Genomic DNA, 20,085 nt, shown 5'->3' on the forward strand with positions numbered 1-20,085 from the left:
TATAATCAGATAGCTATAACAAGTAACAATACATAGCTAAAGCTTGGATTACCCACTATCCGACAGAAGTAGTTTTGGTTTCCCATCCAGCTCCGCTCTCAACAGTCTGCTATCCGGAAACTCCTCCTGAATACGATATCGGCCGAGTGGAATATCTTTTCAACATGATTCCAGAATTGAAAAAAAAAGAAAAATACTGTAGTCTTAACCTAAATTAGCAGATATTTGCAGGCTCCAGATGTGGCTTTTATCTTCAAAATAACACATGAGCAAGGCATCCGCAACTCTACGCTATGGCAAGCTACCTGCAAATGGAACAAATTGCTATGCAAATTGAATTCATTCGGCTGGGACCTGACGGTAATTGACCTCCCTGCTCTCGTTCTGTGCGTAAGCTATAAATAGACTCTCGTCTTGTAACAGTAACAACCAACTGAATTGCGCATATTCTCTTCGTCCAATATTGATCAATCCGAATGAAGTTAACCCTTTTTGAGTCAGTACGCCCTTCGCTGTTGAATTCCGGGACTGGAAATTTTAATAGCGCTCTCATGTCGTCGTGTAAAAAGAAAAAAAAGTTACAATCACGACGCAACGTGCGAGTTATATTAATTGCATCGATTTTAGAATGACAAAATTGACATTTTGAGACGAATATTTCTATTTAACCAGGTGCAATCAGCTAATCATTGATTTGGATGATTAGTATTGGGACCAGTGGATAAAAAGCATCGCGGCATCTAAGGATTCCGCAATTAAGGGAATTCCATCAACTAGTGTAAACTCAAATAGATATTTTAGTGTGAACCGCAATAACATCAGAAAATAGCGTGTGAGTTGGCCTCGATAACCGTACGGTCGTATCACTCCCCCCTGTTAATACCAAAGCAATTTCATTTCTGTTACATTTTTTCGTATTGGTGACTGTATGTATTTAGGTTGACAAATATCTCTCTCTCTCTCGTGCGTGGCAAGTCTAAAGAAATTAATAATGTACATTACTGCGTAATAAATCATTTTAGGCGGAGTATTTGATTAATTAGCATATTATCCCCTCTACCACCAGAGATTTCCAGTTTATTTCACTATATTCTGAAAGTTATTTCGATATTCTTTCCTGCTGTAGTAAAGGTATAGGTGACAATGATATAAGTCTTCAGAAAGTGGTAATTTTTTATTCTAGTAAATTGAATCCTAAACATAATAGCGAAAATGAGGGAGGTAACTTTGATGACCGTATCACTCCACATGTCTATACCAAGTTAATTTGTTACTTGGTATTACATTTTATTATTGCGGTGACTCTTTTTTTGATTGACGATGAAATTCCTCTCCCGCTCGAATCCATGTTGTTTCTCGTGATTCTTTACCGTCATCTAGTGTTTTCGGCTATTCTGCACCGCAAGGTCTGCTGTTGGACCAAAAATTTACTCCAGCCCACAATTTCGAGTTTCGGCGGTTACGGTTTTGTCCTCGTTCAGGTATTTTGTGCCGGATTGTTCAGAGCTATGCTATATGAAAAGACGCCATCTCACACTTTCGGTTTGGATACCCCACATTTCAGTCAGGCCGCACTAGCACATGTGATTGTGGGTATTGGTTTGGTGTTTGAGAACCAAGTTAGTAAGTAGTGCCAAACGGCAAAACTAAATTAGGTGGTCCTTGCTAAAAATCCCATAATTCAGTAATTGCTGTAAATGTATGCATGATAAACCCTCATGTTGCCATGAAACTGTGAGCTGGTACCGGTAGATTATGGCAGTATGGGCTAGTCTTTGAAGGGTGGTTAATGTTATGACTGACTTTTTTGCCTTTTTCAATAATTAACTAGGCTACAAGGATTTCAAAAAAATTTGTGGCCAGTCATCTCATTCTGTCATTAGATAACCGTATCTTAGATTGAATGTCAATTTTGTCTTCCAATATTTAACAGAACAAAGTTGTAATCTTGCAATGTCACAATATCAAACAGCTCATGCAGCATCCGTACAACAAACTTTAAAAGTTGTGGAAACCAACCTTTCATCTCTTGGAACAGGTCCATACACACCAGAACAAGCGGAAAAAGTTCAAGAATTGAATCAACTGAAACAAAAATTGTGCCAGATACAAGCAACTGGTGGTACAACTGCTGGTTTCAATTTACAGCAGCAAGCAGCTAAGCCAATTGTAATGAACCAACCTAGCCCTGCACCTGTCAGTAATATGATCCCGGGAATGGTGACTCAGACTACAATTAAGACAGAGTTGCAACCGGCTGTGGTCTTGTCACAAGGGTCAGCTACATCAGCTGCAATTGAAGATGACAAAATATTAAGTAAACAGAGACTTCATGAACTTGTAAAAGACATTGATCCGAATGAACAACTAGATGATGATGTGGAAGAAATGTTGATGCAAATAACTGATGATTTTATAGAAAGTGTTGTTGCATCAGCATGTGACCTTGCTAGGCATAGAAACTCTAGTGTTTTGGAAGTCAAAGACATGAAATTCCATTTAGAAAATCATTGGAATATTGATGTTTTAGGATATGGTTCAGATGAAATAAAACCTTTTAAGAAAACAGTTTCCACAGAAGCTCATAAACAAAGATTGGCACTCATAAGAAAAGCGACTAAAAAGTGATCGCTTGTATTTTGTTTACATTCACAAGCTATTCTAATGTATATACAGTCAAGGATGGTCGATCATGTTGAAATCATAGTTGGACATGTTATATAAAGGTGACCAAAAAACATAATGCATAATATCTCTATTACTTATACGAAAATAGGGAAAATTTATTTATTACCCAAACTTCTGTTTGTGTATAATCAAAGTAGGTACTCCCGCAGTATGTGTACCAGGTTAGGGCTAGGCCATAATTTTATTCCGATTTTCCTTAATTTGGTTCTATTACAAGTTAAGGGACTGTCTGTGTTAGCCAAGTGAGTGCCCCCTGCCCATAGGTTTCAGTCTCTTCACACAACTTGATGTAAAATAGGCGAACAAAATTAGTTGCCTCTATATTTTGTTACACATACTCCTGGAGCGCCCAAAGTTTTAGTAATCTGTGATGCTTTGCACAAAAGTTGTGGTCTTTCTAGAATATGTTCTGAGTGACCTGGATTTTTTACCTCTAAGCCATTCACAATTTTCTAGGTGTGAATTACTGAATGATGATGAATAATGAATTTTTATGTTCAATAATACATCGTTTACTTTTCCACTAATTTATCATCAAAATGAATGAATGGTGTGAAAGTTGTGTTAGATAAATATTTTTTCACATATAGGAATGTACGGTTTTGCATTTCTTTATATTGAGGAAAGCTATTTGGAAGTGCCAACTCATACATATAACATTATAGGTTTTGAAATATCTTTACTATGAGTTGATAGGATTGTCTTGCGACATTATTGAATGCTCAAAATGGAACATTGAGACTAATATATAAAACACATTCTATAGAAATTCTTATGTTGATATTTACCAAAATATTTAGTTGAAGTGTTGGGATATGTATACATTATGTGAGAATACGGACTACCGAATTAAATGACAGATGCATAAAAATATGTTCAAATTGCACATTTGTGTAATGAGTGAAAAACAGTTACTTGGATAGAAAGTAGAAATTGATGTCTGGAAATAAGTTGCCATAGGGAGAATTCTGTTTATGTCCGTCATGGTTGTATCTTTTCTGTCTACCCCAGTAGTAACATCTCCAAGATTTCAATACTTGTTTGGATATGGCAAATCTTTTTAAAATATCAATGTTTTGATCCATGAGAATCCCATATTTCATTATTTGTTTCGATCATTGAAGTATAATGAATGATTTTTTGTTTTGTTTACAAGAGCCAGATATTACATTACATGAAAATCATAATGTCTCATTTACCAATACCACCAAAGGGTTGCTTCTATGATTTGAATGTGCCTTATGATGAAAATCAAAAACATATGGATTCTGTTTTGACTACATTTAAAGAGCTGGGTTATTCAGTTTTAGCATTTTCAAAATATATTCCATCAGGATCTTTGAAACGAGGTGGAAAAAAGAAAAGATTGCAACTTCCTACCCCACCAGACAAAGTAAATTTTGATGGAATAACGCAGTTATCGAGAATCACGATTGAACTGAGCGAAGTAGACGACCAGATTACTGTTCGAGATGTCATAACTCATGGGGGATTCGATATCATTGCGGTAGAACCAAAGACTGAAAAATTATTTCTTTCTGCATGTACCCAACTTAATATTGATATTATAACATTTGATGGTGCAGAAAAACTTTCATTCTTTCTAAGGACACACCAAGTTCGTGCAGCAATCGCACGCGGCATTCATTTTGAATTTAACTACTCACCAATGGTTCGTGACCCAACAATGCGAAAGCTAACAACCACATGTGCTCTGAGATTGGTTGAATGCTGCAAGTCAAAAAATATAATAATGTCGAGTAAATCTTTGCATCCACTGGAATTAAGGGGACCATATGACGTAGCAAATCTCGGAATTTTGTTTACAATGAAAGAGAGCATGGTGCCACATCTGGTGTCTCATAACTGTCGATGTGTCGTGGTTCACAGTTTTGCAAGGAAAACTGCCAAAGGTGCAGTTTTTATACAAAAAATTGAAAGTAGTGATTCTAATATGCTCAAAAGGCAAGCGGAAATTTGTGATGATGAAGCAAAGAAGGCTAAATTGGAATTATAATACTGAAAATATATTTAATTCAAATTTACAGTATCTGTTTTGGGGTATTATAAAGCTCCCTGTGTTACAGGTCAGACCTAGTCAAGCCGCAGTCTTATCCACTAGCAAGTACTGTCATGATGCTTCCAGACAAATTTGTATTGGCAGTTGTGAGCCAACAAAATACCATACGCATACGGCCGGTGATAAAAATAAGGAGATTCTGATTATTCGAAAAATTGCTTCGGGAAGGAAGTCACCCTGGGGGATGACTGTTTTTGGGAGGTCAAAATCTTATCTGACAATATGGAGCGATTGAAAAGCTTGAGGTTTTATCTAGCCAGCAGAGACCAATATAAAATTGAACATAACTAAATCTGCAGGAAAATTTTGCAGAAAGCGCTGTTAATTAATTGGTATTTATCGAATAAACTTTTTTGTCATGAATAAATAAAGTCTATAAATTCTGTCAGACTATCAGATCTCAAATACTTGATATTTGAAATTTTTCTCGAAATCTGGGAATTTCGTATGCATCCATTATAACAAATTCTATGAGTTTTGTTTTGGACACTCTCATTGGCTACCGAAATACAATTGCAACACAAATCAGTTTTGGACATCCCTATTTCCATAAACCCTATGTTCAAAAGACCCCAAGCACTCCTGAAATACAACTAGAATACAGTTAGACCATTGTATTATAATATTTTCACACAATTTTAAGGAAACATACAATAGCAACACCCACCTATTAATATATTCTACAAATCAGCAAAGCAAAATCTAAAAACATGAAAATCTGCACAGAAGGAAGTGCAAACTTCCAACAGACATTTCAATAACTTAAAGGAAGAGCATCACCCTTCACGAAGGAATTACAAATTAGATAATTTTAAATTTTCTGTGATGTGTTTCCAAATTTTTGTCCTATTTATCAAAAAGATAGATAATCATTATTAATTGCAATGTTGAATTAAATTTTTTGGCACAGAGAAAAATGGAGAGTCCGACATTCAAATTTTAAGTTTAACCATCAGAAGTGTAATCTACAGGCAAGATGGACTCATCCCGATTTCAACCTCCAGGCATGGCTACAAAAATTCTTGGAATGAAAATAAGTAACTCTATTTATCTTCTATCAGCAAACTATGTGTACACAAAACAGCCAACAGTAAAGTATATACACAGCTTCCTATTCTTACAAACGTTGACTGAAACATAAATGATATACATAAATCTGCAGCAGTTAAGGTTTTTACTATAGACAACTATACAACCTCATAAATAGTTGAATTGCCTATTTGGTTAGATTGTTTTTATAATATTGAACATCACAAAAACAATCTTTAGTTACTACATGTGACAAATAAGATATTGCAGTTATTTTTTTTGAACCAAGAGCCATAAGCTTTCGAGATAGAACAGGTCTGTAGATATTACTGGTCCGTCAAGTTCAACTTTTTTTCTGGAGTTCAGACGATAACCAGTCCAATCCTTCATACAATCCATTTCCTTCTGTTGCACAAGCCGCTTGAACGTACCACTGGAAAAATAAACATGGGATATAACTTTAGTCTGCAAGATTAACCTTAATTCAATATTACTCACTATATTGTACAATGAAGGGCGCTCCAGAAGTGTGTACCAATATGTAGGTAACTAATTTTGTTCGCCTACTTTACATCAAGTTGTGTAAAGGGACTGAAACCTATGGGCAGGGGGTATATTCACTTGACTAACACAGACAGTACCCGAACTCGTAATAGAATTAAAATAAGGAAATTGGAATAAAATTATGGCCTAACCTGGTACACATAAACCAATGAAGTGTATTTAGAGAAATAGCCAGCAACAGTTCCCAAAATTTCCCAATGCGAGGACTGTTACAGTTTCCCAGAAATACATTGTTATTGATATACTGGCATCAACCCAATAAAATCAATAGTGCCACACAATTCAAAAAAAATTGACTGTGTAATGGGAAAGTGTTGGCAATTACCGGTATGTGGGAACAACCACTTATCTTGCAAGACAAGTATTATAAGCTTCTCAAATGTCTTGCTGGCACACTTATAAACACATTTCTGTAATGTTTTATTTGACCAAGTTCTGAGTTGATTTGTGTTGGTCCGAGGAATTACATGTAAAATTAATTTGTGTTAGTATGCAGACTTTTGAATAATTTGAAAAATCAGTTTTGCCCTTTTAATAGGCATTTTCAAACACTCACCTTTCTTCCACTTTTACCACATAAGCCTAGTTTATCCGTAACATCAGTCGTACTCAATGCGTTCGGTAAATCCTGTTTATTCGCAAAAACCAGAACAATCGCATTTTGTAGTTCATCTTCGCTCAACTATATTAAAAAAAGGATAATCGCCAAATTAGGGTTTTTTGAATAATTACGTCTGCTCTATAAAGGGAATACTATATGTCTCTTATTATGCAAGACTAGACTATATCATCGAGCATATGAATTAGCACAAATGGGGTAACGCCCATGTTTATTTCTAGCAAATTAACTGTTGAAATTGAATAATAAATTACTTTGAATAATAAATATAGATGTTGCTCAATGTATGCCACACATTCATATATGAAGAGCATCGGCTTATCATTAATTTATTTAAAATATGATTATCTAAATCAGCGTCAAATATAGCTTAATCTATAAAAAAAAGGGGGCCATACAATATTAAATTTCCATTTCCCAAAATCACTATCTAAAGAAAGACAATTTGAATGTAGGAAACTGGGCGCAAATGGTGGTATATTTGCTAATGTTTCGAATGCTTATGCATACAAGCGAACATTATTTTAAGTCTTGCTAGGTAGGATTGTTTCTTCTTGTATGTTATGTTTGTTTGTATGCTTCCATTATATCTTTGTTTACCCATAACTTTGGTAAGTCATGAGTTTTCTTTACTATTAAGTGAATGTGAGAATTTGCTTAAAAAAGTAAATCTATAAGAAAGGTCAATAATCTTATAAGTTATAATAGAAAAGTTATAATACAACAAACCATTTTATCAAGTTCATCTTTGGCTTCATCCATTCTTTCCCTATCATTACTATCAACAACAAATATGATTCCTTCAGTATTCTGGAAATAATGCCTCCACAGTGGACGAATTTTATCTTGGCCGCCAACATCCCAAACAGTAAATGAAATATTCTTATAGTCGACAGATTCAACATTAAAACCTGTAAAACAAATTGATATATATTTCAAGCTTAAGTAAAGACGAAAATATCTTAGACCAGTGTGGGAATGTGCAGAAAAATACTTATTTTATACTGTAAAACCATTGTGTTATGCTAAATACTTTTTCATTTAATATTAAGCAATCCATGTTTACTCCTTTGATAAAATACTAGAAGAAACTTTTATAATGACACCTAATCAATAGGCCTATAGAAGTATCCACATTCCAATGGTCTAATATTATACATATTGCTATAAACTATTCAAAAGAGTATATTATTTTGTAGAGCTAACCCTGCTGCCGAATTCCTTATGAGCTTTTCATGGCACCTTCAAGAATGACATTTTCCTTAATAAATTGTCATTTATTCACATCTCTTGGATTAGACAATGAAATAAAACGATACAGGGTTACCCAACCAAACCAATTCATTCAGGTCTTTTGGAACACTACTATACTGGGTTACCCCAGAAAAGGCCTAGATAATTTGGCACTTATGTTCGAAAGAATGTATATGTAAAGCTATTATGTATATGTAAGCAGATTACTTAAACTTTTGGGTAAAATCATACACAAATAGAAGTTCCAAGTGTTTTATATAAATTTATAGGTTTTGAAGAATTCAAAATTTGATTCTTACCAATGGTGGGAATAGTTGTGACAATTTCTCCAAGCTTCAACTTATACAGAATTGTAGTTTTTCCAGCAGCATCAAGACCAACTAAGAAATAATATTGTTCGGATTAGAGATAAAAACATTGCTTGTGTGGGTATACTGGTATGCATATAGCAAGAAGATGTGACTAAAATTCTCCCCCATAGACGATTTTTTGCTGTACTGACTAATGAATCAATCTTCTGGAAGGATTCAAGTGTGGTTATGTTAACCGCAAAAAAAAAGTTTTGACAAAAGTCTGTTTTCATTAAACTATGTGCAGATATGGGTAGTGCTTAAAATTATCTCAATTTTCGTTACAATATCTCGATACCGGAGGGGTTTTTAATCTAAAATTTTAAAATCCAAATCTTGAGTAGAGTATCATGAGTTTTCTTGATTTACACCTGGTGATGTATGGCACGAGAGAGATTTCTCAACAATAGACTGATAGACGTTAATCAAATCGTCACCAGAATTCTGAGAGTCACAGTAATTTTAGACTCTGACACAATAAGTTCCATATTTTGATTATTTAGCCTAAATTAAAAAAAAATTTATGAAGTCAGAATATAGACACGATGGCATATAAAGGAATACAAGCATTAATGTTTATGGAAACTAAAATGTGATAATTCAGTAATTCAAAAACATGCCTTTGATTCACAGATTAACTTGTAACATTGTTATCAATACTGTAATAACTTACCCATTAATATTCTCCTGGGAACTTTGCTAAAAAGCCTCGAAAAAAGGCTGGAAAACGTGAGTCCCATTTTATCTTTTTATTCGCTTTCGCGGACGGCAGCTAGGCTAAATGGTAAACTCCAGTCCGAGGTGAGAAGTTACTGCGACTGACGAAAGTTAAGAATGTATATCAATTATTTATTTTTGTGTTTGTTCGCCGAACGCCCCAATTTATTCCTTTTCGCACAAGTATGTCAAGAACGGTCAAAATAAATCAATACAAATAGCTCACAACAACGGCAACTTCGACAGATTCACGAGTGTGTAAGTTGACTACACACGAATATGACGCGGAGTGGATGACGTCAGGTTTTGTTTAACCTCGTGCCCGTAATTTTTGTTAAATCTTGATTTGTTCGTAAATTGCACACGGGGTATTTTATATATTACCCAATAGATAAAAAAAAGTCGACAGGTGTAAGTATTCTTGAAATTGAGTGGAAATTTGAATACAGGAAATATGATTTTTTCAAAAGATATTGGGAATAAGTGGTGAATGTCTGGGATGTATTACATAATAACCTTAGGTTATTTATATAGCCTATCTTGTGATAAAGTGCGTATGAACTTAGTGTCTATTGATGTGATGTATATCTCGGTGATCGTAAGGTATTCGACATATGGCAACAATACTAGAAAGATACGATATGGCGCATCATGCTAAGCGTTAGGCGCTTGTCATTACACCTCTAAATACCATACGTGAGCCACATGCTTAGAATCGGCCAAATTTTCGGTATCGGTGGTGTATCGGTATCGATTAAATGAATACCGGTATTTCCGATATATTTATCTTTCTTGATATGATTCAGAATGTTTTAACAAATGAGTTGGAAAACCGATGTTCAAATTATCTCTTTGCTTTGAGGGATCGTGAGCTAATGCACGAACCCACCCCCCTGCGAGTAAAAAGGAAATAGGATTTTGACATGTTCTTAGCTATTTATCAGTCAAACGCTCAACTAAATTGGGTATTTTCGCTGCCAAATAATTTTATTGACATTTTTAATAATAATAGTATATAATTATGAATAAATATATCAATCGAATATTAGTGGATTTTCTAATGTGGGAAATATTAAATATGTCGTTATATTGACACAAAATCTTGCGCACGTAACTCAATGTATCAATTTGATAAGATAAGTAGGCTTAACATTCATTTATTTTACCACCTTGGTAGCCAAACTTTATGAGCCTGGATGGTCATACACATTGATTATTTCGTATACTTTCTAAAATATTTTCGATATTGGAATTTCGAACACATAGTAAAATCCCCCACATAAATACTATTCACTTTTTTTCAAATCCAGGGACATAGAAATTCGGCTTTGATAATGTTAGCATTGTAAAGCAGTCATAAGGCATGTGTGATATAAATGAAATTGTGATTTTCTTGCTTCTAAGAAAGGAGACTCAATGAGCATTACAGTATTTATACTTATGAATTGTGATGTTAACTGACAAACACAAAAAAAAACTCTAGACCCAGTTTTAAATCATACAGAAAAATTAAAATCTTTATTAACAGCACACTCACTTTTCGGCACGGTTTCAAACTCTGAATGTTTATCGTCAAGCGTGAGTGTATTTTAATGCATCAATATCGTTAAGCTAAATCTCGACACTAATATCTGTCTACACAGGTATTAAATTGTGTTTCCCACACAATTTCCTCATAGATTTATTGCCGTGCCCGCCCAGACCATCTCGAAATATACGATAATAACTGTAAAATACTAAAAAATAGTGAAATCAAATACATCATCGACGTGTTATAGGTATTTCTTGTCGGCGCTGATTGAAATTCTTTCATGTCGTCTGTAATTCATTGTCGCGACGCACGATTACGATGAAATACAGAACAAAATATATATATGTGAAAGGTTTACAATTAAAACGAGGATGACGGCGCTAAGATCTGTGAGCGATATTCGATATTCTTATAAACACGAAAAACGATATTCGAAGGTCGCGATACTAATATTAAATTCAAAGTGGACCTCCCTGCCTATGAGTTTTTTAATTTAACACCGAGATTACTAGCTTCAGTACACAATGCATCTAAATCAATTACCGCATCAGAATCCCAAACATCATTTCTTATGATGTATTATTTCCCTTTTTCAATCTGAAATAATGTGTAGTATGAATAATGTACAAAGACTGCCCTGCACACTTGAGGTAATAAATACATAGTATCGGTATCGGAAATATCGACTTTTTTTGTAATATCGGTTTTGGCGTTCTTAGTTGGTATCGGTATCGGTATCGGCGACAAAAGTGGTATCGGTGCATCTCTACTTAGAATCTCGTGTAGAGTGAGTATGTGCGAGAGGACTGTTGGTCTCCTCAACTCCGCAGGGTCGGTTACGGCTTCATACACCATCAGCTTCATGCATCTCAAAATCAATAACTGGCAAACTATGCATATACCCGACGGGTAATCGGAAGAGAGGTCGCGTTACTCTATGTGATTGAGGCGTGTTCTCGACTTTCCTCGCATCTGGATAAATGAAAAATCTATCCTAATACGCATTTATGACTTATACCAGAGCTTTCATTTGTCCTTACCGGAATACGAATGAATGGCTAGATATAGCGATCTATTTGAAGTCCTTATTAAATTTTGGATTAATGTAGGGCTACCATATTTTTGTGACTTCAAATCGGGACGCCTCGAAAGGCAACGACCCCTTAGCTGTGATTTTATAACTTCACATTTCCGATTTTACTACATAGGCCATAGGCTTAGGCTACATTCCTACAATTAAAGCTGTCTCGGCTGTCTTCATTGACCATATTGTTATCGAAATTTCATGCGCATATTCTCTGTCCAAATATCGGATTCAGTTCGAAAAATAAGTAGGGAATTGACGTTAACGATACCGGTACAAATAATTCGAATTTAGACTAATTAGTATTGGTTTTACATGCGATTCGTCTGCCATCAATGGGAATCGAACGCATTCACCTTCAGTAAGTAGGCTACAACAGTAACGAGAACATGTTTGTGTATTATGCTGGAAAAGCGGGACTTTTGACTGACTTATCGGGACGGCGGGACAAAACGCTATAAAGCGGGACTGTCCCGCCTAAAGCGGGACGTATGGTAAGCCTAGATTAATGTAATGAACACCAAAATCAATATTTGATAAAACGTATAAAATACGAGGAAAGTCACTTCATGTGAGATGATAAGGTCAACCCAATCCTACAAACTATCCGTTTATTTGGCAGTATATAAGTAGTTTTATTATTTTTAAATAAACAGTATAATAACAGAACAGTAGATTCAGAAAGAAATGATAATAGTGTACATATAGTGCAATTCAGCAAGATAGAAAATACGAATAATAAATAAAATACCAGAATAACAAGAGAGCAAAGTACAAATATGCGGAGATAGAAATCATAGTAGCCTACCGTTAAGCACTAGTTTGTCAAGGGCGATTGGTGAAGAATCAATCGCCATGTTTTTCCGACGGCAGTCTGCTGGACGTAACAGAATTGAATTCATGTTCATATATTTGTGCATTACTCTTTAGTATTTGAAAATATGATTTATACAAAAAGCAGCTCGACATAAATGTTACTTGAATATTCATATAATTTACAACTCCTCAGCAGAAGGATCTTCCCATGGCGTTGGAAAATCAACATTGGGATCGTCAAATCTTCGTCGCTTAGACTTTTCTGGATTTTTGACGATGCAATGTGGATTTATTCCGGATTCGTAAGGACCTATAGACAGAAAAGGTTTGTTTTAATTATTGTAACATTTTATGAAAATATCATCCCGCTGCTATTCTAGAGTTAACAGGAGAGCTATGCTCAAATATATGGACACGTAGAGTCACATAATTTTGATGACGTCATAGCAAAAAAAAAAGTAATAGCCTTCTGGAACAAATTTTTATCTTTAACCACTGAAAATTTCAAAGCAATTGGTCCAGTATTCGAGGAGAAAAGCCATTTCTTCAAAACGTGTTGATGGAGACAAATAATAACAATAACAACAAAATTTTGAAACGATCGTTATGTCCACTACGTGTCCAATAAACAGACACGGAGTACCGTATTGTACGGACCATCAGACGCATTTTAAATCCCATTTTTTGTAGTGCTTTATGCTTTGTTGCCAACACTCAGAAACAGATCTGGTTGCGTGTTATAGGCCCTCGTGCCTTATGTATAAAAGGCAATCTCAGTGGTTCATTGACAGTGCGCCGTATGTGGAATTGCGCATGTTGATGATTTTTATTCTAACAAAGATTTCTCCGAACGGTAATCAATATAATTTAGCAAGTTCTCTCACCAGTGCAAGCAGCAAAATTGATCATATGTGCAACATAATTTTGCTCGTGCACTCCTGTTATCATGTGCGACATTGGACCACTTGCGAAAGCGACCACATCTTCTGAACTGTGCGATTCGGCATGTAGTGGAATGGCCGATTGAAACTTGTGTCCTTTGTCAGCTGAAATTATAACAAATCATTATAAATTATTTTCCGATTTGAAAACAACTGCAAGTTTTTGTAGTTATTATATTCTTGTTCACTTAATAACAAAGATGTTAATTTTTGTATATTGTTAATATCTGAGATATTTTTCACAAGGAATCATTACATAACCTTCAGGCCAGCCTAATGCCGATTTGTTAGTTCTACTTTTTTACTTATCTTTTGCTATTTGAACTTACCGGCATTTTGCCGAAGAACGTTCGGCCTTCCTCTAGGTGAAAAACCTCCTGCGCCATTTGCGTATCCACTAGTTGTGTAGAATTTTCCATCTAATGCTTTTGCCGGTCGTTTATTGCTTGGTGCCAGGCCTGAATGAGGAAAATAGGATTTGCATTTAATAAAATGGCACTAGTTTTAGTTACTAATTATTTTAGGTAATTCACTGCTGAACACATCAATTTTGATGTCGCTGACACGATGACTTTATGTCTTTCGCGACTCCTCGTTAATTGCGGTCGAAATATTGTGTATCTATTATTTTTTGCAATTGATTTATCTTTTGCTGTTTGATTGTACAATATTTCATGCACGACAAAAATGAATTTCTGAATCTAATGGACAATTTATTTTTTTTTCATTTTTTTTATACTTGTCTTTAGCGAACGCGAGGCGTTTGCTATTCCACGGAATCCATAACACTAACATTGAATCTTCCCTAACTTAAATCTAGCATATGAACAAGCTTGCAAGTAAAGACATTATTCTCTGGATAGAATGGCAAATGTTATTGACAATTTAAAGTAGAAACTACTTACCTAAAATTGGATTTCCTCTCTTGGCCGTACCACCGCCGATCGTAAAAACATGCCCATGATCAGCTGTCGCAATTATCAATGTATCGGAATCTGATGTAAGATCCTGTGCAACCTTTTTCGGAGATTAAAAAAGAATTATTAATTTCATTCTTACAAAGAAAAGATAAGTCGCGATGATATTGTAATAACTTGTGAATGTAAATCAATGTAACTATTTGTTTATACAGTTGCAGTCCAGCGATGATTGTTGTAGCGCATTTAAAATCAGACGGCAATAATTGTTGTGCTGTAGTGTGTTGTTACTTCATCCGACTTTTTCACTCATTTTACTATCGGCCCGCTTACTGTTAGCGTTAACAATTCGGTACGTATTTGGTTTCTTCCCTAGCAACATTTACTTTAGATTCATTTTTAGTGTGCTTTAGATTTAAGTTGAATAAAGCCTTATATTAAGGTACTCAGTTTCTAATTCATAGCAGATAGTATGGGAGCTCAATTACTAGTATGCGGGGACAACTAAATCTAATCACGGAAATGAAATATATATATATGTACTAGTGCTAGATGCAATAAGTTTGTGCGCTTGTCGAAAGTTGCTAAATTATAATAAGATATTACGACGCTGAATAGCAATCCCCAGCAGTCATAGCTTAAAAAGCATCCAACAATAGATATATTTCGCCACGTTTAACTCCCATCGAATTTTAGACTGGTCGGGGGAACGAAGCTATTCGAAATTTTTCTTGCTTACTTGTCAGCTAGTTTCAGACTATAGTTTTAGAGTTCGGACGGAAATGTTAATATTACTTCAAAAACTCAACACTTGCACTTTCATGCTGTGATATACTTTCTACTAGTCGTCTTCAATGGGCTTTCTTACCTTGACCGCCTTCTCCAATTCCATGAATTCTTCAAGGGCATAATGGGCGAGAGATTTGTGATGAGCTTTGTCCAACATCCCTGATTCGACGAGAAGAAAATATCCGTTGTCATTTTTTCGAAGAATTTTGATTGCCTGAAGAAAAATTATTCGAATGACTAATGCACCTTGGCGTATTTGTAGTACTGCCGTGGTTCAATGTGAAAATAAAGTAGCGATATAATTACAGATAACTTTTAATTTGTGCTTATGTTTAAAGCAAGTGGCCTTAGTAGTAGCGCAACTGGTAGTTAAATCGCTACTGTAGTTTTCTGTCAATCAGTAGTGAATATTTATTAAGTTTATCATTAAGTTATACTTAGGAAAAAAAGTCGAACATAAAATACTAACAAAAGCCGGACTTTGGGCAAACCGATATCGCAGTTGGACGAATTTACTGGCGATAGACCGACTGATAGGCGTTGGAAACCAACGTTGCTCATTGCCGCTGCTTGAGCTGGCTTTAATAAACAATTTGAAGCACTCCAGACTAAAACTAAAAACGAAAATGAACGAAACGAAAAAACTAAATTGAAAAAACTAAAGGTGTAATTTTCATTTTATTCGTATTTTGTGTAAAACTGACTTTTTTACTGGTTTGAAAAAATTACCTTGACTTGACTATTGACTCTCAGATCATAATAGAAGGTACCATTGTTTAATTATTTGTGGTCTTTTCGGTAAATATACAAACCTGGCGTAACATAAATATTAATTTATTTTTGATTTTTTTCTTACTTTCTCTGTCATTTCTGCTAAACTTGGTTCGCCAGCTGGGTCGGATTTTCGTTCGAGTGAGAATTGCATTTCGAATGGACTAAACAGTCCCATCAAATAATCTGTCTCATCAGGATCGACGTCATCAAATTGTTCTTTATTCCAAACGTATCTGAATCAGAATAATTTACATTAAACCAAAAAAGGCATGACATTTCTACATCGCTATATTGTATACACAAAAATATTCACGTCAGGTTGATGAACGTAATAGAGAAACGAAATAGAGAATTGCTGTAGTCATTTAAAACGAAAATAAATATATGGAAACCAGCGTTCGATCGCTTTAAATCTGGATCGCAAATGTATGCACGATATGTTTATAAACGATTTTCTACAATATTAATTGTTGTAGGGCATTTGAATGCCAAAGATTTTGCGTATTTTGCAAATAAGTCAAGACTCGTGAATTTACACAAGACCTATCAACTTACTTTGCACTGGACCCAATTTTGTTTTCAAGCCATTCTTCGATCAAGTTTTTTCCGTCTCTTCTGTCACCTCGGCTACCAGGCGATGAATATTCTTCATCCGGATATCCCACTGGTCTCATGTGAACACGACCTCCTCCCAATACAACCTTAAGATAAGCAGAGTTAATCAGCACTCGCCACATTTTATTGAGCAATTGTGTGAAACAACGTATAAAAATCAATTTTAGGTAAATGTGCCCAGAGAAAATTCCAACTAATCCTTTTTACTAGGAATCTGCGAAATTTTATTTCAATTTTTATTATTATATATATAGGATAGCATAGAATTTACAGGTTACCAGTCAATGTCGGGTATGACATTAGTCGGTCAAATATTTATTTTCGGAAGCATGGACTTGGAGGCTTCTTTTCAAAAGCATTTCATCTTATTGAATTCTTACGTTTATTTTTCTTCCCATGTCTACGAGCTGAGTGGCGATATCTTTGCATCCTTGTCTTTTTACTGTAGCTGACATGTAGGCATCAGAATACCAACTTCTACTTGGTACTTTAGCATACGCTCCTGCTGGGGTCGCGTGCTGAACTCTAGTTGTTGTTACGATACCAGTTGATCTGCCTGGGAATTGAAAAAATTTGTTCATACAAGGTACGTGTTTATTTCGCAAATGAAAAATTATATTTATTTCGGAACGGACCACAGTCCAGCATTAAAAGTTTCTTGCGCTGAATAATTAGCCCTCTAACGTCAACCAAGAATCTTCACAAGTTAATTACGTATAAATTTCATAGAGACATTTTTGTATGACATTTTTTACACGCTTTCCAGCCTGAACAGCCTTCGCACAAGCATTCCAATGGGTAAGAAACTACTGTGTATATCTTGCAAGAACCGGTATCTTCTCGGGTCGGGACCGCCTTGCCAGTGTAGCACACCATGGGTGACGCAGTGGGAAATTATCCCGGGATTTTAATATGAATCTTTAATATGGTCAGGTTCAACAATTGAATTCGATTTTCCTCTCAAACGCGATGCAAGTACAAATGCCAAAGAAAATCGAGTAGTTTATGAATATTATAAACATCATATATATAATACAGGGTGATGCCAAAAAGGGGAGCCCATAGGATGTATATGTTCCAAATGACATGGGTTTTGTTTTTTGTGCCTACCTCTGATGTACCTCTACCAAAGTCATGTCAAATTCCAATGTTTAGCTGAAAATAGCTCAAGGAATGCGCTGAAATTACGATTAGGTTTATTTTTGGCACGAGGCTTATTGTTTTACACTTTTGCTTTTGTAACACTATAAATATTGTCCATGAAATGTAGGTTTTTACGTCACCTTTACATGGCCCGCCAGTCTAGGTGAGCAAAGTTTTTGTCCCTGGTCCAAAAACCTTGCACACCTCTGGCCTACCTATACTAGACTTCGAAAAGGTTACAGTTTCAATACCTGCCATGGCTGCGTTTTCAAGCACTGATGCTACCGCATTTCTTTTTGCAGCATTACAATTTCCAGGCTGAACTCTCGCGCTTACTCCGAGCATAGACGATCTTGTTTTGACTCCACATAAATATGCAGTAGCTGTAGATGCACTGTCCGGTGTTTGGTGGTCAACTAAGATAAATAAATCACTTTTATTTTTGTAAATGAAGTTTTCCAGGCCACAATTAATGAAATATGGAGAAAGTCAAATATTTTCAGTATTGCTGACTGGAGGCAGTTTCGTATCCCAGTTCTGTTTTCCGGGTCATTCCGGCCCTACATACTCGTGTCTTGTTTAGTTATATTTTTTTGTCTAGGGCAGTTTTACGAAGGTTTTCATCAGAAAATTCAACAGATTGCCCTTTTCAGACGTAATTTCCCTCTTTCCTTCATTGTTTTCGGACAGTTTTTTCATTAGGTTGGGATCGTAACCTTTCACCAAATGATATTTTTTAACGCATTTCACTAGATCTACTAACATAGAGAGTAGTATCATAATTACTTCGTACTATATTCACTTAAATTTTCATTTTGACGAGGTTTAGGTAAAGTATATCTCACCGCTGTATGTTTTCAACAGGCCATTGTGTGGCATCCTATCTAGTGACGTAAAGGCTTCTTCGCCATGCGCGTTCCTCCTCTCCCTTTGCCCTTTCAGTATTCTACCTGCAACCACTGTAGAAAGACTCATTCCATCGCCGATAAATAAAATAACATTCTTTGCCTTGTTTGTGTTCAAGTTATTGAACTTAGTGACTGTCTCTTCGACATCTGCTGCGCCCATGTTGTTCCAGTAATCTGCACTGAATTCCTTTCTGGGTAGCGGACCTGTGACAATAACGTTTTTGTTTATTGAATTTTTAAATATCCTACAATCAGTAATCCGTAATTCATTTTTTTTACATACTAAAAATAATTTTTGTACGGAGATTATATGGGAAAAAATAAAAAATAGCGTCCCAGGGCGAAGAGAGGCGCGGAAAAACAATGGTGGTTATCGGACTGCACCACCCGTGATTATTTCTAACAGTAATTGACACGCAAGTAGAAAAAAAAGTTGAAATTACATATTAATAAAAATTGCGTCAAAAAACCGACGGTAATCTGATATATATAACAACAACAAAAACACCGAGTCATACATGCAATGTTAAGACGAATAATAGAATAATATTGAATACACATTTCTCTGGGAAAGTGAAGCCGCGGGGAACCAGTGAAATGTGTATTCAATATTATTCTATTATCCGAGCACTGGCAATATTTATTTACTGGACAAGAAGTGAGTATTAGGATTACATTTCATATTTGCTTACTAAAATACAAATATCATCATACCTTGACCAGCTGCTCCGTGGAGAAAAATCACCACGAATACCCAACATGTGGTCTTGAAAATCATCTTTGGACTTGAGTTTTGTAATAATGAAACAGTAAAAACGTCTCTTAAACACACGATTTCCTCGTACTTAGCTTAAATGTGATAATTAAAAGTATAATACTGTAAGAAAAGTATCTCATAAATTGAAATATTCCGAACGAAGTATAAAATGAATCTAGTTTAAAGTGATTTTGAAAATGTTCATGCGTTTTATCGCGGTTAGAAATCTCAATTTAAAAAAATCTGGTACGGTTCCGGAATTCATCTTATGCACACTTACTCAATCAGAGCGTAAATATTGGTTCAAAAACCACTGAACAGGAAAGAATACGAGTGTGCGCGATTAGATATTTCCCAATAGTTTTATCTATAACCAAACGTCAACGAAAATGGAGAAGTTAAATCAACGTCATAAAGACAAGTGAAGCTCTATTCTAAAAACAAACGCTCTATGTGTTTATTTACACAAATAATTAGATACGCCACTGTGGAGCGCGTTAAGATTTATT

General features: G+C 35.3%; 4 protein-coding genes across 7 annotated transcripts; 2 read left to right on the plus strand and 2 right to left on the minus strand.

The window, feature by feature from the left end:
* Nucleotides 1-1,333: 1,333 nt before the first annotated feature.
* On the plus strand, nucleotides 1,334-3,845 carry LOC120339507 (transcription initiation factor TFIID subunit 12-like). Of its 4 annotated transcripts, none has more exons than XM_039407651.2 (2): nucleotides 1,334-1,481; nucleotides 1,934-3,845. In XM_039407651.2, the coding sequence occupies exon 2, from the start codon at nucleotides 1,954-1,956 to the stop codon at nucleotides 2,626-2,628; it is 675 nt and encodes a 224-aa protein (XP_039263585.2). In that variant the 5' UTR covers nucleotides 1,334-1,481; nucleotides 1,934-1,953; the 3' UTR covers nucleotides 2,629-3,845. The 4 variants fall into 4 exon arrangements, with proteins under 4 accessions (XP_039263585.2, XP_039263582.2, XP_039263584.2 ...); XM_039407648.2 differs by having other exon boundaries at nucleotides 1,450-1,589; XM_039407650.2 differs by lacking the exon at nucleotides 1,334-1,481 and adding an exon at nucleotides 1,499-1,619.
* LOC120339506 (ribonuclease P protein subunit p30-like) lies at nucleotides 3,821-4,820 on the plus strand. The gene has a single exon (XM_039407647.2). It carries the CDS (start codon nucleotides 3,821-3,823, stop codon nucleotides 4,703-4,705), a length of 885 nt encoding a protein of 294 aa, XP_039263581.1. The 3' UTR covers nucleotides 4,706-4,820.
* A 547-nt stretch (nucleotides 4,821-5,367) lies between these two features.
* On the minus strand, nucleotides 5,368-9,589 carry LOC120339022 (ADP-ribosylation factor 4-like). Its single transcript, XM_039407064.2, has 5 exons — nucleotides 9,258-9,589; nucleotides 8,534-8,614; nucleotides 7,710-7,891; nucleotides 6,918-7,043; nucleotides 5,368-6,230 (listed from the first exon to the last, which is right to left on the minus strand). The coding sequence occupies exons 1-5, from the start codon at nucleotides 9,322-9,324 to the stop codon at nucleotides 6,141-6,143; spliced, it is 546 nt and encodes a 181-aa protein (XP_039262998.1). The 5' UTR covers nucleotides 9,325-9,589; the 3' UTR covers nucleotides 5,368-6,140.
* A 2,938-nt stretch (nucleotides 9,590-12,527) lies between these two features.
* On the minus strand, nucleotides 12,528-19,706 carry LOC120339061 (alkaline phosphatase-like). Its single transcript, XM_039407105.2, has 11 exons — nucleotides 19,534-19,706; nucleotides 18,757-19,023; nucleotides 18,163-18,327; nucleotides 17,149-17,324; nucleotides 16,709-16,854; nucleotides 16,236-16,386; nucleotides 15,459-15,593; nucleotides 14,579-14,690; nucleotides 14,003-14,131; nucleotides 13,617-13,778; nucleotides 12,528-13,042 (listed from the first exon to the last, which is right to left on the minus strand). The coding sequence occupies exons 1-11, from the start codon at nucleotides 19,595-19,597 to the stop codon at nucleotides 12,912-12,914; spliced, it is 1,638 nt and encodes a 545-aa protein (XP_039263039.2). The 5' UTR covers nucleotides 19,598-19,706; the 3' UTR covers nucleotides 12,528-12,911.
* Between the last annotated feature and the right edge of the window lie 379 nt (nucleotides 19,707-20,085).

This window comes from Styela clava, chromosome 9, assembly GCF_964204865.1.
Source record: "Styela clava chromosome 9, kaStyClav1.hap1.2, whole genome shotgun sequence".
NCBI lineage: Eukaryota > Metazoa > Chordata > Ascidiacea > Stolidobranchia > Styelidae > Styela > Styela clava.

Excerpts from the sequence above, each read along its gene's own strand:
- LOC120339507 (XM_078115864.1), top strand. The coding sequence starts at position 1,509 with ATGCTATATGAAAAGACGCCATCTCACACTTTCGGTTTGGATACCCCA. Across the intron at positions 1,624-1,933 it reads GGTGTTTGAGAACCAAGTTA|AACAAAGTTGTAATCTTGCA; the intron begins GTAAGTAGTGCC and ends AATATTTAACAG.
- LOC120339506 (XM_039407647.2), top strand. The coding sequence starts at position 3,821 with ATGATTTTTTGTTTTGTTTACAAGAGCCAGATATTACATTACATGAAA.
- LOC120339061 (XM_039407105.2), bottom strand. The coding sequence starts at position 19,597 with ATGATTTTCAAGACCACATGTTGGGTATTCGTGGTGATTTTTCTCCAC. Across the intron at positions 19,024-19,533 it reads CCACGGAGCAGCTGGTCAAG|GTCCGCTACCCAGAAAGGAA; the intron begins GTATGATGATAT and ends TTATTGTCACAG. Across the intron at positions 13,043-13,616 it reads CAATTTTGCTGCTTGCACTG|GTCCTTACGAATCCGGAATA; the intron begins GTGAGAGAACTT and ends TTCTGTCTATAG.
- LOC120339022 (XM_039407064.2), bottom strand. The coding sequence starts at position 9,324 with ATGGGACTCACGTTTTCCAGCCTTTTTTCGAGGCTTTTTAGCAAAGTT. Across the intron at positions 7,892-8,533 it reads CACAACTATTCCCACCATTG|GTTTTAATGTTGAATCTGTC; the intron begins GTAAGAATCAAA and ends TTTGTTTTACAG. Across the intron at positions 7,044-7,709 it reads AAGATGAACTTGATAAAATG|TTGAGCGAAGATGAACTACA; the intron begins GTTTGTTGTATT and ends TTTTTAATATAG.